At 40.0% G+C, this 14,579-nt stretch overlaps 1 protein-coding gene across 1 annotated transcript in view; it reads left to right on the top strand.

Annotated features, from left to right (window-relative positions):
- Nucleotides 1-14,579, top strand: part of LOC122918733 (complement receptor type 2-like) — a 173,475-nt gene that overhangs the window by 81,240 nt on the left and 77,656 nt on the right. The window contains exons 28-30 of the mRNA XM_044267508.1: nucleotides 673-852; nucleotides 1,485-1,584; nucleotides 7,966-8,051. Of these exons, the coding sequence (XP_044123443.1) occupies nucleotides 673-852; nucleotides 1,485-1,584; nucleotides 7,966-8,051 (366 nt within the window). The remainder of the gene's footprint in view (nucleotides 1-672; nucleotides 853-1,484; nucleotides 1,585-7,965; nucleotides 8,052-14,579) is intronic.

The following is a 14,579-nucleotide window of genomic DNA, read 5'->3' as shown; positions in this document are numbered from 1 at the left end:
TACAATTTTTGTAGACTAAGAAATGAGGTGATGGATTACAATTCAACTCTATGGTTTGAGAAGCTGAGCAGTGCTCAGCATCCCACTATGAAGAATGGTGGACAGGGTCACCTCAGTTGGTGAAGTGCCTGATTTCAGTTCAGGTCATGAGTTCAGGTTCCTGGGATCAAGGTCTGCATTGGGCTCTGTGCTCAGCAGGGAGTCTGCTTGAGATTCTCTCTCCCTCTGCCCCTCTCCCACTCGTGCATGCTCGCTCCCCCCCTCCTTGCTCTCTAAATAAATAAATAAATAAATAAAGCTTTAGAACAAAATGCAAGCTCATGTCTATGTTCACTAGTAAGAGATGCAAACTTTTTTTTTTTTAAAGATTTTATTTATTTATTTGACAGAGAGAGACCACAAGTAGGCAGAGAGGCAGGCAGAGAGACATAGGAGGAAGCAGGCTCCCTGCCGAGCAGAGAGCCCGATGCGGGACTCGATCCCAGGACCCTGAGATCATGACCTGAGCCGAAGGCAGCGGCCCAACCCACTGAGCCACCCAGATGCAAACTTTTTAACATTATTAAGATGTTCTGTTTCTTTGATTGCATCTATGAAGCACACTGGAGAAAAAGAGGAAGTAAATAGAAGTTTCTCCATTAACTTGGATGTCACTTTGGTCTTGGCCTCCAGGTCAGTGCAAAGCCCCAGAACACCTTCCATTTGCCAAGTTGGCAAATGCTACGGACAAGTCTGAGTATCCCATTGGGACATTTCTGAAGTATGAGTGCCGCCCTGGTTACTCTGGGAGAGGGTTCTTTATCACCTGCCTATCCAACTCGGTCTGGTCAAGCGCCGAAGACAAGTGTCAGCGTAAGTACCTCTGGACTGAGAACTCTGTGTCAATCAAACATCCGTAGAGCTGAATCAACTGTTCAGATTTTGGAACCAAGACACGTACAATTGTTAAATTTGCCTCAAGTAGAGTACATGTGACAGTTATTCTTTCTGTCACATCTTCCTACTGCTCTGACTTGCTGGCACCTCCATTACAAGGTCACTTCATGAGAAATGACCTTCACAAGACACAATGCAGGAGAAAGCTCCATTCAGTAGGGGTTTCCCATTGTCACCATTGAAACTGCGTCACCAATGACTCAGAAAAGGGAAGAAAATTGTAGGTGGGGAGAGAATCCTGACTTCGAGATCTCTGAATAAGCTGTTTGGATGACAAAATAACCACTTCGGTAATAAGTAAAGTTTGCATTTTTCTGGGATGCACAACACAGGGAAAAGATCAATTAGGAGGGGAGGTCTTTTTTTGGAAGTGGACTTAGTAAGTGGCTGACTCTGAGGCAGTCTTGTTAGTTTCTCCGAGGTGGCAAGATCTGCGGAATGGCAAATACTTTTCAGGAAGCTCCAGCCAGGTTGGGACCTTATGTATTACTGAGAGAAGTTCGGTTTCTTCTATACCCAATCCCCCAATTCTGCTTCTCCCGCCATAGGGAGATCGTGTGGAACTCCTCCAGAACCCGCCAATGGCAAAATGATCGTAAACGGAGATGCCCGGTTTGGGTCAACTGTTAATTACGTCTGTAATGAAGGGTGAGTTGGCAGCAGATCATTTGGGTTGACAGTTCCAGAACTGTAGCACCAATCTCTAAACAAGAGTCTTAGAAAGTCTTCCTGTCCATTCAAACCATAGCAATAAGATTTCTAAGTAGATGTGGTGGCTTGAATCCAGGTGTTAAACTACATTTGAAAAGACTGAACAAATATTTGAAAAATAGGAAACACCTGTATCTGTGCTAGAAACTTGGGGGTGGGGAGGAAAGATGTCTATGGCACATCAAATTCATGCACCCAGAACCAAGTGAAACGTTCACTAAATAAGAAGGACCAGGTCTCTAAAGAAGCAAATGGAACAACCATTAGTGGCTCCATGCATATATTCCCACCCCAAAGCAAGAAGAGCTGGAGATGGTGGACTCAGAAGTGGGAAAGAATGGGTTGTTTAGGCTGATGGAGCCCTGAGGTGCAGAGGCAAATCTTGATTGTTATAGCCCCTCTCCAGAAATGTGCACGGTGCAGAAATTTGCTGTGGCTCATCCTTAAAGGAGATGACCAATTCAGGAAAGAAGCAAGGAGAATGCTTTGCCTTATATCTTTACTTTTGCTTTTTAAAGAAAAACGTATTTATTGCTTACTTAAAAGACATATAATACAACATAAGTGATCATTAAAATCAGGAAGAAATAAAATGAACTTCAGGGTATATGCTATCCACCCTAGGAAACATTGCTAGAACCTTAGATGTCTCCACTGTGCCTTTCCCTGTTCCCATTCCCCCACCTCCAGAATCTCTCCGGAAATGTATAGATGTATAGTTCAATAGAATAGAATTGAGAATGCAGAAGTAAACTCACACACTTATGGTCAACTCCGTTTCAGCAAGGGTGCCAGGACAATCCAATGGTAAAAGAATAGTCTTTTCAACAACTGGTCTTGGGGCAACTAAACAACCAAATATAAACCCACAAAGTAGAAGGAATGAGTATCATGAATTGTGCTAACAGATTAAGCCTGAAATATTTGAGTAACCCCACTTGGTCTAGAAGTATAATAAATATTATCTCTGTGTTACTACATTTGTTTTAGAAAATCTTCTTTCACATTTTTTCCTTTTATTCTCATAGGAATGATAGGCTTAATAATGTTCCATTCTGAACCTGTCCTTGTCTGGCTTTACAACCAATTTATCTATATAAAATAAGCAGAGCCTGTATTTTTTTCCAAAGCAGGCTGGATAAGTCAATCTTTTTTTCCAATATCTTCTTGTACTTCTGTGTTGTTTTAAATATATTTGAGGCTATGTAATTGGGTGCATGCACATTGAATACTTCCAAGAGCATTAAAACTTATTATAGTGGGTTGCTCCTTCTTTCTAATAATGCTTTTCAGTTAGTCTATTTCGTGTGTACACTTATACTCCTATTATATATTTAATATAACTACATTGCTTTTTTTTTCCAATTTATTTATTTTCAGAAAAACAGTATTAATTATTTTTTCACCACACCCAGTGCTCCATGCAAGCCATGCCCTCTATAATACCCACCACCTGGTACCCCAACCTCCCACCCCCCCGCCACTTCAAACCCCTCAGACTGTTTTTCAGAGTCCATAGTATCTCATGGTTCACCTCCCCTTCCAATTTACCCAAATTCCCTACTCCTCTCTAATGCCCCTTGTCCTCCATGCTATTGGTTATGCTCCACAAATAAGTGTATAACTACATTGCTTTTTGATTATTTACCCACTCTCTTTAAATCTTTTTACTTTTTACTCTCCTCTGTCATTCTATGTTAGGTGAGTCTCTGATAAATAATCAAGATTTCCTTCATCCAGTTTGTTAATGTCTACCTTTTAACTAAGGAGTTTAATCCATTTGTTTTTAATGTAACTACTACTATTTCAAATTAATGCCTACTACCTGATTTTGTTTCTATTTTTACCAATTTTATGTTTACACACTTTCTCAACTTTTGTGTTCATTAGGTTTTATATTCTTTTCCATTATGTCCTTCACTAGCTTGGAAAATAGAGGCTCTATTTCTATTTACTTAGAATTTCCCCCTGGAAATTTTAACTTGTATACTTGAAAAATGCAAAAGTTAATCCCTACATTTATCTCCCTGCTTGCAACACATGGATGTAAGAAAATTTCAACAAATTTGCATTTGCAAATATAGTCTATAGTACATTGAATTTATGTGATCACATTCATTTATGAATTTGTGTAATCAGTATAGAAAGCTAGAAGTTAAGGAAAAAATGTAAAGGGCTAGCATTGTAGTCCAATGACTCAGTCTTGGCCTGAAAAAAATGGACAAAGAAATTCATATGGATCTTAATGGATTAAACCCAGTAGGATAAAAATTTTTAAATATAATCTCCAACTGAACTAACAATATTGAAAAATTAATCCATGTAGGAGGACAGCCGATGTTCTTGTTATAAGTGTATCTACACAAAAAAATGGGAGCCCCTGTCACCCAAAGGCTGGCTCACAGAACCGCAAGATCTGCATCTTCTGGGAGCTTGTTAGAAATGCAGAATCTTCATACCTACTGAATCTGAATCACATTTTCACATGATCCCTGCATGATTTTGAGGCACATAAAACTTTTGAAAAGGCTTGCCCTAAACTAGAACTATGCTAACTTCTGTAAGAAGGAGTTTCGGTAATTTTGTTTTTCATTACTAGGAGTTCTGTACCTCTCACTTTTGACTACATTGTATACATATCAACTTTTAATCCAGATTTAAGAAGCTATTACTAGAAGTTTCAGTTCGAAGACAAGATGGGCAGACTCAATTTTCCCTGAATCTCTCTCTACATGTAACTAAATACCCTGGAAACTGTTCAACATGCAAGCATAGAAAGACTTGGAAAGGTGGAAAGAAGATGATTGGGACCTCAGAACTTAAGGAATGATGCTGCAGTGACGTCCCTGGGTTTTCTCTTTATGTCTCAGACTGGATGCTAGAAAGGAATGCAATCCCAGATAGTCAACAGGCAGGGACAGACAGGGAGGGTAAAGTCTGGTCAAAGGACTGGGAAAAGGGAAGCTCAGTGAGGATGTAGTGGGAAGACGCATTGATGGCTCCAGTGGCTCAGTCTGCCCACATGAACAGCATAAGCAGAATCAGGGATGGGTTGGGGAGTCTATTCTTCTTATGTCCCACAGCCCTGGGAAGCAGCAGATCCCAGTTCACCAGCAGCTGTATTAATGGGACAACCTGGGCTTTAGTCTCAATGACAAATTTACCACATGCCCCACACCAGCCAGCAGCAGTGAGTCCTATTCTGCCTGTGGTGACAGTGTCAACAGAGCTCAGGTGGCAATACCTAGACTTTGAGCCAGCAGTAAGAGGGCTCCTCCACTCACACCCCAGATGCCAGAAGGCCCAGCAGCCCAGACCTATGAGACACAGCAGCAGAAAACATTCCAGGCCCAGCATCTCTTGATCCTATACCCATGGCAGGGAGCCACCAACCCAGCAGCAGAAGGGAAACCATGTCTGGAGTTTCTGGATCCTCCATCCAGCAGGAGAAAGAATTCCAGGCCCATGTCTCCTGGTTCTCTACCCAGCAGCAAAACATAGCCCAGATAGATGCTTCCCTCCCCTGGCAGCAGTGACACAAATGAAGGGCGAACGCCACCTTCCCCAGATAGCCATAGAAGGCCAGAGGGCTTATTCTCCATCCACGGTCCCAACATCTCACCTTCCTCACCTACTGACACCAGGCAGTTCAGAGAAGCACCTCCCCTATCTACAGCAGTATCAGCAAGGATGCATCAGGCATTTAAGAGGAGCCAGGAGAACGAAGCCCCAGAATAGCACTGCAAGACTGGAAAATTAAATTGTCATTGGAACCAAAGCCCATGAAAGTAGGCCAGAATCTACACACTACCCTACAGAGGGAGGTTACATGCTAAGATACATTAAATAAGATCAAGAGTCTCTTAGCATAATATCCAGAATGTTCAAGATACAACAGAGGACCACGAGTCACATCAAGAGCCAGAAAAATCACAACTCCACTGAGAAAAGATAATCCACTGAGGCCATGACCAAGAAAAGTACATGTTGGAGCTCTGTAATGAAGATTTTGAAGCAGCCATCATAAAATCACTTCAACAAGTAATTACAAATTCCCTTGAAAAAAACTCTTAAAGGCAACCAGAAGGAAAGGACATGCTGTTTATAGGGGAATACAGTCTGAATGGTGGTGGATTTTATACCTGAAAATATGGATACCAGAAGGAAGTGGCCCACCTATTTTAAGGATTGAAGGAAAAGAACTTACTAAGTGTGAATTCTGTCTCTGTCAAAATAGTAACTGCATACCTGGAATAAATCCCAGTTGGTTATTGTATATGATCCTTTTCATATACAGCTGGATTGGTTTGTTACACTTTATTGATCACTTTCTAGCATCTATACAATATTAGGAAATCAAACCCAACAATGCATTAAAAGAATTGCAGCCAAAGACCACACTGGAAATTGCTCCAAGTATATAAGACATATTGAACATTCAAAAATCAGTCGACATGATCAACTCTATTAAACACGCTGAAGAAGAAAAATATATGCCCCTAGCAATTGACAGAAAATGCAGTTGGCAAAATCCAGTATCAGTTCACGATAGAAACTCACAGCAAGTTAGGAATAGCCTTGAACATGTCTGAAATCAAGGTGTCAGCAGGTTGGTTCCTACTAGGAGCTCGGAGGAGGAATCCATTTCATGCTTTTCTCCTACCTTCTGGTGCCTGTCAGCTGTCCTTGGCATCATGAGCTATAAACACATCATTCCTACCTCTGCGTCTGTTCTCACATGACTTTTCCTCTGTATGTGTCAACGTTTTCTGTCTGTCTACTTGTCCAGATTTCCTTCTTCTTCTGAGGACAACAGTCATTGAGTTAGGGCCCATGTTAATCCAGTATGACCTCATCTTAACTCTCTTATATCTGCAAGACCTTGTTTCCGAAAAAAAGTCATATTCTAAGGTTTCAGGACAGGAATTTGGAGGCCCACGAACAGAAATTTCACTGAAGGGAGTTTATCGATGGAAAGTAAGACCAGGAAAAGATATTCAGCTTCATTAGCCGTTAGTAGAATACAAATTAAAACAACAGTGAAACAATAGAACACATATATCTGAGTGGCAAAAATACAAACTAGTGAAAACAGCAGATGCTAGCGTGGTTGTAGAGGAACTGGATTACACGTTCATTGCTGATAGGAACATAAACTGGTAAACCCTCCCTGGATAACACAAATGAGTTAACAAGACATGGAAAGCCAGGAGGAAGCTTAATTGCACTTTACTAAGTGAAAAATCCAATCTGAACAGGATCAATACTGTATAATTCCAGGGAGGTGGCATTTTAGAAAAGAAAATATGAGTGAAAAGATCCATAGTAGCCAAGGGGTGGGAGGAGGGAGAGATGAATAGGCAGATCTCCGAAGATATTTAGGGCAGTGAAACTATTCTGTGTCATTCTGTAAGGGTGCATCCATGTCAATATGTGTTTGTCTAGACCCATAGACTATCCAACGCTAAGACTGAAACCTGCTGTAAACTATGGACTACAGGTGATAATGATGTGTCAATGTAGGTTCATCAGTTGCAAGCCACTGTACCAGTCTGGTGGGGGATGTGGATAAAGTGGGAAGGTATGCATGTGTAGGGAAAGGGAGTATATGGGAAATCCCCTGTATCCTCTGGCCAATATTACTGAGAACCCAGAACGGCTCTTAAAAATCGTCTGTATAAAAATTGAATACTTGTAAGCACACTCACATATCCACAAATTAATACAAACAAAACTGAGAAATCTGAGTGAATTTGGTGATCATACCTATGTCAGAATCCTGGTATTAATATTTTACTACAGTTTTGCAAGACATTATCCATGGGAGAAATTTACATTTTCCAAGTCTTATGGCACACTTTGAACAGTTTGTGGCATACTACGTGAGAATTGCTGCCTTTAACATTTTATATAGGAAATCCCTGTTCAACTTGTTTTGTTCTGCTTGGATTTCCTTTGGTTCTAGTTTGAAGAACCTTAAACATGTTAGGCTTAAGTTAAAAGGTAGCTCAAAGTAATTAAGAGCAGAGGACCCATTTAGCTAAGACATCCAAATAAAGATGTAAAATTTGGGAAAGTGGTGGTATACTATCACAAATTGTGATATAATATGTATAGGTAGTATATGTATACATATATGTACATATATATATATATATATATATATACACACACACATATACAAAGTATATACCATGTCATATACTATGACAAATGGAAATTGTCCTTCTGAATTCTCCAGGATACACTCTCTTGTAAGTAGCCATTTCGGTAGGAAAATGAACAGGGAAAATAACATTCATTCTTCTTTCCCTCTAGATACCGACTTATTGGTAAGAGCTCTATTGCATGCAGCATCTCAGGCAAGACTGTCTCCTGGGATGACGATCCACCTATTTGTGAGAGTGAGTTGATTTAGTCCTTGTTACTACCTTTTCCAATAGATCCTAAGTTTCCCGCTAAAGTTATACAACTGTTAAGTCGATTCCTTTTGTGCATTCTATCCCTCAAAACCTATGGGGTTTCTGGCAACTGTTTCCTTATGTTTTTTCCATATGTCGTGCCTTTTCTGAATCTGGGGACTAAATGCATAAAAGCCTTCAAACCTTAATTTTCCTTCAGTTAATTCAGAATGACGTTGATTGTGCCACCCCCCAGTATAACAATCGTTCTGCTTGGCAAATTAGTCAAGATTTTTCTAAAGCGATGCTCTCCAAAGCTGGTGAAGCTGTGGATCAATCAACACTTGCACACACGTGGAGGTCCACGAAACCTCTTGAGAGGCACCATGTGCTCTAAGCCTCAAAATGGACATAGATTTTGACCCACTTCTTAGAATTTATACTTGGGAGATAAATACAGACTTTTCCTAGGAATTCACTATACACTTCTCATTGCTTCATTCATTATAATATCAAAAATGTTAAGGTAACCTAAATGTTTCCAGCTATGGATTGGAAAGTACAAGAAGGAAAGAGCCTTGTTAAAAATGACTACCGAGAATTCCTTAAGAAACACGAAATCGAGCCCCGCAGAATTAAAAGAGATACATCCAGGGGCACGTGGGTGACTCAGTCTGTTAGATGTCTGGCTCTTGGTCTCAGCTGAGGTCTTGAGCTCAAAGTTGTGAGTTTGGGCCCTATGCTGGACTCCACACTTGGCTTGGAGAGGAGGAGCTAGATGAGGAAGAAGATGAAGAAGACAAAGAAGGGGGAGGCAGAGAAGGAGGAGAAGGAGAAGAAGGAGGAGAAGGAAAAGAAGAGGAAGAAGAAGCAGAAGAAGGAGGAGGAAGAGGAAGAGGAGGAGGAGTGGGGAGGGACAGGAGGAGAAGAGGAAGAGGAAGAGGAAGAAGAGGAACTACATCCATACACTGGAATGTTATTCAGCTAAAAATAAGAAAAACAAAAGAACAAAGAAACACAATGTCATGGAGAAACAATTAATGATATATAACCATGTAAATTATATGCTTTTATGTGAAAAAAATCAGATGACAAAAGAGTACTCTGGCTAGATCTCTCTATTTAAAGGTAGTACACCTATATCTATAACTAGATTTTCATCTTTATTTCTAATTCTTTAACCTTTCTTATACCAATCTTTGCTGAATGACTTCAAGCCTCCTTGGTGTGGTGGATGAAACTTCGGTATACGTTCTGGCCATGTAGCAGCATGCTTTCTCAAGATGATAATTTAAAAAAAATTAAAAATTAAAAAAAAAGGAGGGGGAGGAGGAGGAGGCAGAGGGGGAGGAGGGGGGAAGGGGGAGGAGGAGGGGAGGAGAAGATCATATCTTCTATTCATTTGAGCTGCTTTGAGTCTTTCCATGGGCTCCCAAGTCTGGGAAATGGTTGATGACTAACCATTACCTTTTTTTTTTTTTTTCAGTGATTCAATCAGAGGTAGATTTTTTTCTGCTTGTAGCCATCAAATAATACTTAACTGTTCTCTTCATCTATTTGAGTTTTAAAGGATCCACAACAATTAGCCAGGGACAAAGATCTCTGCAGGCAAGTCATTCTGATCTCTGTTTCCTTGCCTCTGGCTGTTAAGTGCTGCCACTTGGCTCCTGCCAGCCTGAGGTCCTTTGTCTCCCTTGAAATCAGGAAACCCAGATCAATAACAAAGCTCCCAGTGTCACCAGTGTCATTCCCAGCCTACAGAGAATAGCCATCAGAGAGTCTGTCAAAAATACGGAAAATTCCCCAGGAATGTATTTCTCAAAGCCTTGGGTGAAAGGATCAAAGGTCTCTCTTTGAACACCCCACCCCTCAGGCACATAGTTAAGGAGTGGACTAACAAACCGAAGTCCACGCTGGCATTCCTAAATCCCTAAGCCATAGGATTTCTTCCTCAGGACTACACTAAGAAAGGTCCTGTATTTCAGCTTCATTTAACGTAGGTCAGCCTCTAACACAGTGAATTCACAATCTTAATTCCTTTTCTTTTGGGGGTTACCTTCTTGCCGGTCCTAACTGGTGACCCCCTTCCCCTCCCCCCGCAACCAACACCCCAACTCCAGCTCCAGGTCTTTCAGGACTTAAATCAGGTTAAAGAACCACAATTATGGTGAAGTGTTAAGGGTAGGTCCTGAGGAAGATCAGCAGTCCCTGAAATTAGAGTTACCAGATTTAGTAAACAAAAACACAAGATAGCCAGTTAAACTTGAATTTCAGCACAGCGACACCTATTTTTGTATTCTAAATATGTGCCTTGCAATATTTGGGATATACTTATATTTATAACTAGCTTTCATTGTTTTTCTGAAATTCAGATCTAACTGGACATCTGTGTTCTTCTGGCAACCCTACCAAGGCAGCCTACTCAGGACAGGTCATTACAGGTTCTTTGAACAAAGGGAGGCTTAACTCCTCACACAGGGGAGGAGGGGCTGCTGCTTCTAGCAAAGGAGGCTCAGCAGAATTTCCAGGTACAAGGTATTCAGCATCCTTAGAATCGACCCATGTATCTCCATCTCAAAATTTATTCTCTTTTTAAAGATTTTATTTCTTTCTTGACAGAGAGAGGGACAGCAAGAGAAGGAACACAAGGGGAGTGGGAGAGGGAGAAGCAGGCTCCCACCCCAGCAAAGAGCCCCATGCAGGGCTCCATCCCAGGACCCTGGCATTCTAACCTGAGCCAAAGGCAGACATTTAAGGATTAAGCCACTCAGGCACCCCTCTCCATCTCCATTTTTAGAGTCCTCCTTTTCCTAATCAATGCTCAGACTTGAACATAAGAGAGACTGTTAAGTTGTGAAGTCAATTAACCTTGGAATCCAGCCACAGGATTAGATGTTGGATTTGTTCTTCAGAAATCTGGGCTCTGTAGCGACACAGTGCAAGTTTCTTTTCGGGCAGATAATAGAAGCGTTCAGAGGCAGACCCTGAGCAGGAATTTAAAGCTTTTTCTTTCTGTTAAAGTTTTCAGTGCACTTAGAAGCAACCAACCAACAAACTCTTTTCTTCCTGCCCTCCTCCTCCTCTCCCTCCCTCCCTTCCTTTCACTCCCTCCCTATTTCTTTCATATTCTGGCTAGGACCACCACTAACATTTGTGATATGGTTGGGGATACAGGGTATCCTGCTCTTGTTCCCCAACTCAAAGGGAACGTTTGAAATATTTCACCATTAATGTAGTATTTGCTATAGGCTTTTTGTAGATCCCCATTTTCAGGGAAAGGAAATTCCCTAATATTCTTCATGGCTAAGAATTTTTTGTCATTAAGTCATGTTGAAGTTTATCAAGCACTTTGGCTACATATCTGGAAATAATCATATTGTTTCTCCATTACTCTCTTAATGGAATGAATTTTTTCATGACTTTTTTTTATGTTATGTTAGACACCATACATACTTCATTAGTTTTTGATGTAGTGTTCCATGATTCATTATTTGCATATAACACCAGTGCTCATTTCAATACATGCTCACCTTAATACCCGTCACCAGCCTAACCCAGGCCCCTCACCTCCTTCCCGCTGAAACCCTCGGTTTGTTTCCCGGAGTTCATCGTCTCTCATGGTTCATCTGCCCCTCTGATTCCCCTCCCCTTCAGTTTTCCCTTCCTTCTCCTAATGTCCTCCATGCTAGTCCTTATGTTCCACAAATAAGTGAAACCATGTAACAATTGTGTTTCTCTGCTGGACTGATTTCACTTAGCATAATCCCCTCCAGTTCCTTCCACGTCAATGCAATATTCATCATTTCTGATGGCTGAGTAATAATCCTTTGTGTGTATGAACCACATCTTTATCCACTTATTTGTTGAAGGGTATTTTGGCTCCTTCCAGAATTTGACTATTGTGGACATTGCTCCCAGGAACATTGGGGTGCATGTGACCCTTCTTTTCACTACATCTGTATCTTTGGGGTAAATAAACCAGCAGTGCAATTTCTGGATCATAAGGTAGCTCTATTTTTAGCTTTTTGAGGAACCTCCATAGTGTTTTCCAAAGTGGCTATGCCAGCTTGCTTTCCCACCAAGAGTGTAACTCAACCACATCATACACAAAGATAAACTCGAAATGGATGAAAGACCTCAATGTGAGACAGGAATCCATCAAAATACTAGAGGAGAACATGGGCAGTAACCTCTTTGACTCTGGGCCACAGCAACTTCTTTCAAAACACGTTTCCAAAGGCAAGGGGAAAAAAGCAAAAATTAACTTTAGGGACTTCATCAAGATCAAAAGCTTCTGCACAGCAAAGGAAATGGTCAACAAAACTAAGAGGCAACCCACGGAATGGGAGAAGATATTTGCAAAGGACATTACAGATAAAGGGCTGATACCCAAGATCTATAAAGAACTTCTCAAATTCAAACCCAAAAACCAAACAACCAAATCAGAAAATGGGCAGAAGACATGAACAGACATTTCTCCAGAGAAGACATACAAATGGCTAACAGACACATGAAAAAATGTTCAACATCATTAGCCATCAGGGCAATTCAAATGAAAACCACATTGAGATACCACCTACACCAGTCAGAACAGTCAAAATTGACAAGGCAAGAAATAACAAATGTTGGAGAGCATTTGGAGAAAGGTAAACCCTCTTACACTGGTGGTGGGAATGTTTTCCTTACTTTTTGAAAATCAAGCTGATTTTGAATTCTAATCTTACCTTCTTGGAATAAAACGACTTGGTCATAAGATTTTATAATTCTTTTCTGTTGTTCAATATACTTTTGTAATATATTTTAGATGTTTTTGAGATAAAATTTATGTATCATAAGACTTACTCTTTTAAAATATAAATTTAATGATTTTTACTGTATTCATGCAGTTGTGAGACAGCACCACTAATTCTAGAACACTTTTATCATTCCATTCCTATTAATTTTTAGAGAGATTAGACTATAATATTTTTCCCAGGAAGGTCCTTATGAGGTTTTTTTTTTTCTCTTTTAAGATTTTCTTTATCTATTTGACACACAGAAAGAGAGAGAGAGAGAGAGCATAAGCAGAGGGACCATGAGAGGGAGAATGCAGACTCCTCACTGAACAGGGAACCCAACACAGGGCTCGATCCCAGGGTCCTAGGATCATAACCTGAACCAAAGCTAGATGTCCAACCAACCTTAGGAGCTTTTGATATCAAACTTAGGATCATCTCATAAAGCCAGCTGATAGTTTTCCATCTATTTGTTTCCCTAAAAGAGTTTAGGTAATACTAGCATTATTTCTTCCATAGGTATCTGAAAAAAAATTCACCCATAAAGCTATATCTCCTGGAGTTTATGCTATTGGGAAGTCTTTTTTCCAGCACATTTTTCATACACTGTAGACTACAGGTATATATAGATAGACAGACAGATAGATAGATAGATTCATACCCCATAGATTATATATATATATAAATAGATATGTACATCTATATATACATATACACATAATATAGTACACAATATTAATTATTCACTTCAATGACTCTTTTCTAAGTGAACACCCACATATAAACAGCATTCAGAGAAGATTTAGTCCATTTTACCACATCAGAAGCCTCACCTCTGCCCTTTTTCAGTTACTATCTTCCCAAAGTGACCGTTTATTGGGTTTCTATCACCAAAGCTTAGTTTTGACTCTGCTTGAATTTGTATTAAAGGAATCAAAAAGCATGTACTTTTTTGTGTCCAGCTTCTATTGAATGATATGTGTAGGAGATTTATTCACGTTGTTGCATGTAAGATTAACTGGATCTTTTTCATTGTGTGAACTTAACAATTAATTTGTAAATTCAGCTGTTTATATGTCAGTAGTATTTTATGCCTGTGAATAGGCAATAAATGTACACATATACACATGTAAATATTCAAATATTCATATATATGCACAGCTGGATAAAACGTTTACATGTTCTATGTAAATACTGTTGACATGGCTGTAAGTGGAATTGTTGGGTATGAACGTGGTCAGTCTTAATAGATAATGCCGAAAGATTTTATACAGTGAGTAGACAAATTTACTCTTGCACCAGAGGCATCTGAAAAGTCCAGCTGTTCCATATCTCTGCCAACCTGGTATTTATCACGTGTTTAAATTTTAGCTGTGCTGTGGCTCACTGCTGCTTTCATTTGCATTTTCCAGGAGACTGAGAATGCTGAGCACCTTTCATATCTTTGTGTAGTGCCTATTCAAAACTGTCTTCCAATCTTGTTAGTTTGTGTATTTCTTTATTGCTTTGAGGAATGCATTATCCAATCTCAGATTTTCCAATAAGCCTAACATACATATTTTCTTCAGGCTAAAACTCATCCTTTGCTTTCTTATGATGTTTCTTGATGATAGATAATGTGCAATTTACCAGTGCCCTTTAATAGTAAGACTTACTATGTCTATCCTTTCTGGCCGCTACTTTCTGTGTTCTCCATAAGAAAATTTTGCCCATCGTTTTGTCTTTCAAGTTAAGTCTGTGATTCATCTCAAATTAA

Source organism: Neovison vison, chromosome 10, assembly GCF_020171115.1.
Source record: "Neovison vison isolate M4711 chromosome 10, ASM_NN_V1, whole genome shotgun sequence".
Classification (NCBI taxonomy): Eukaryota; Metazoa; Chordata; class Mammalia; order Carnivora; family Mustelidae; genus Neogale; species Neogale vison.
This window is presented reverse-complemented; position numbering and strand designations above follow the sequence as displayed.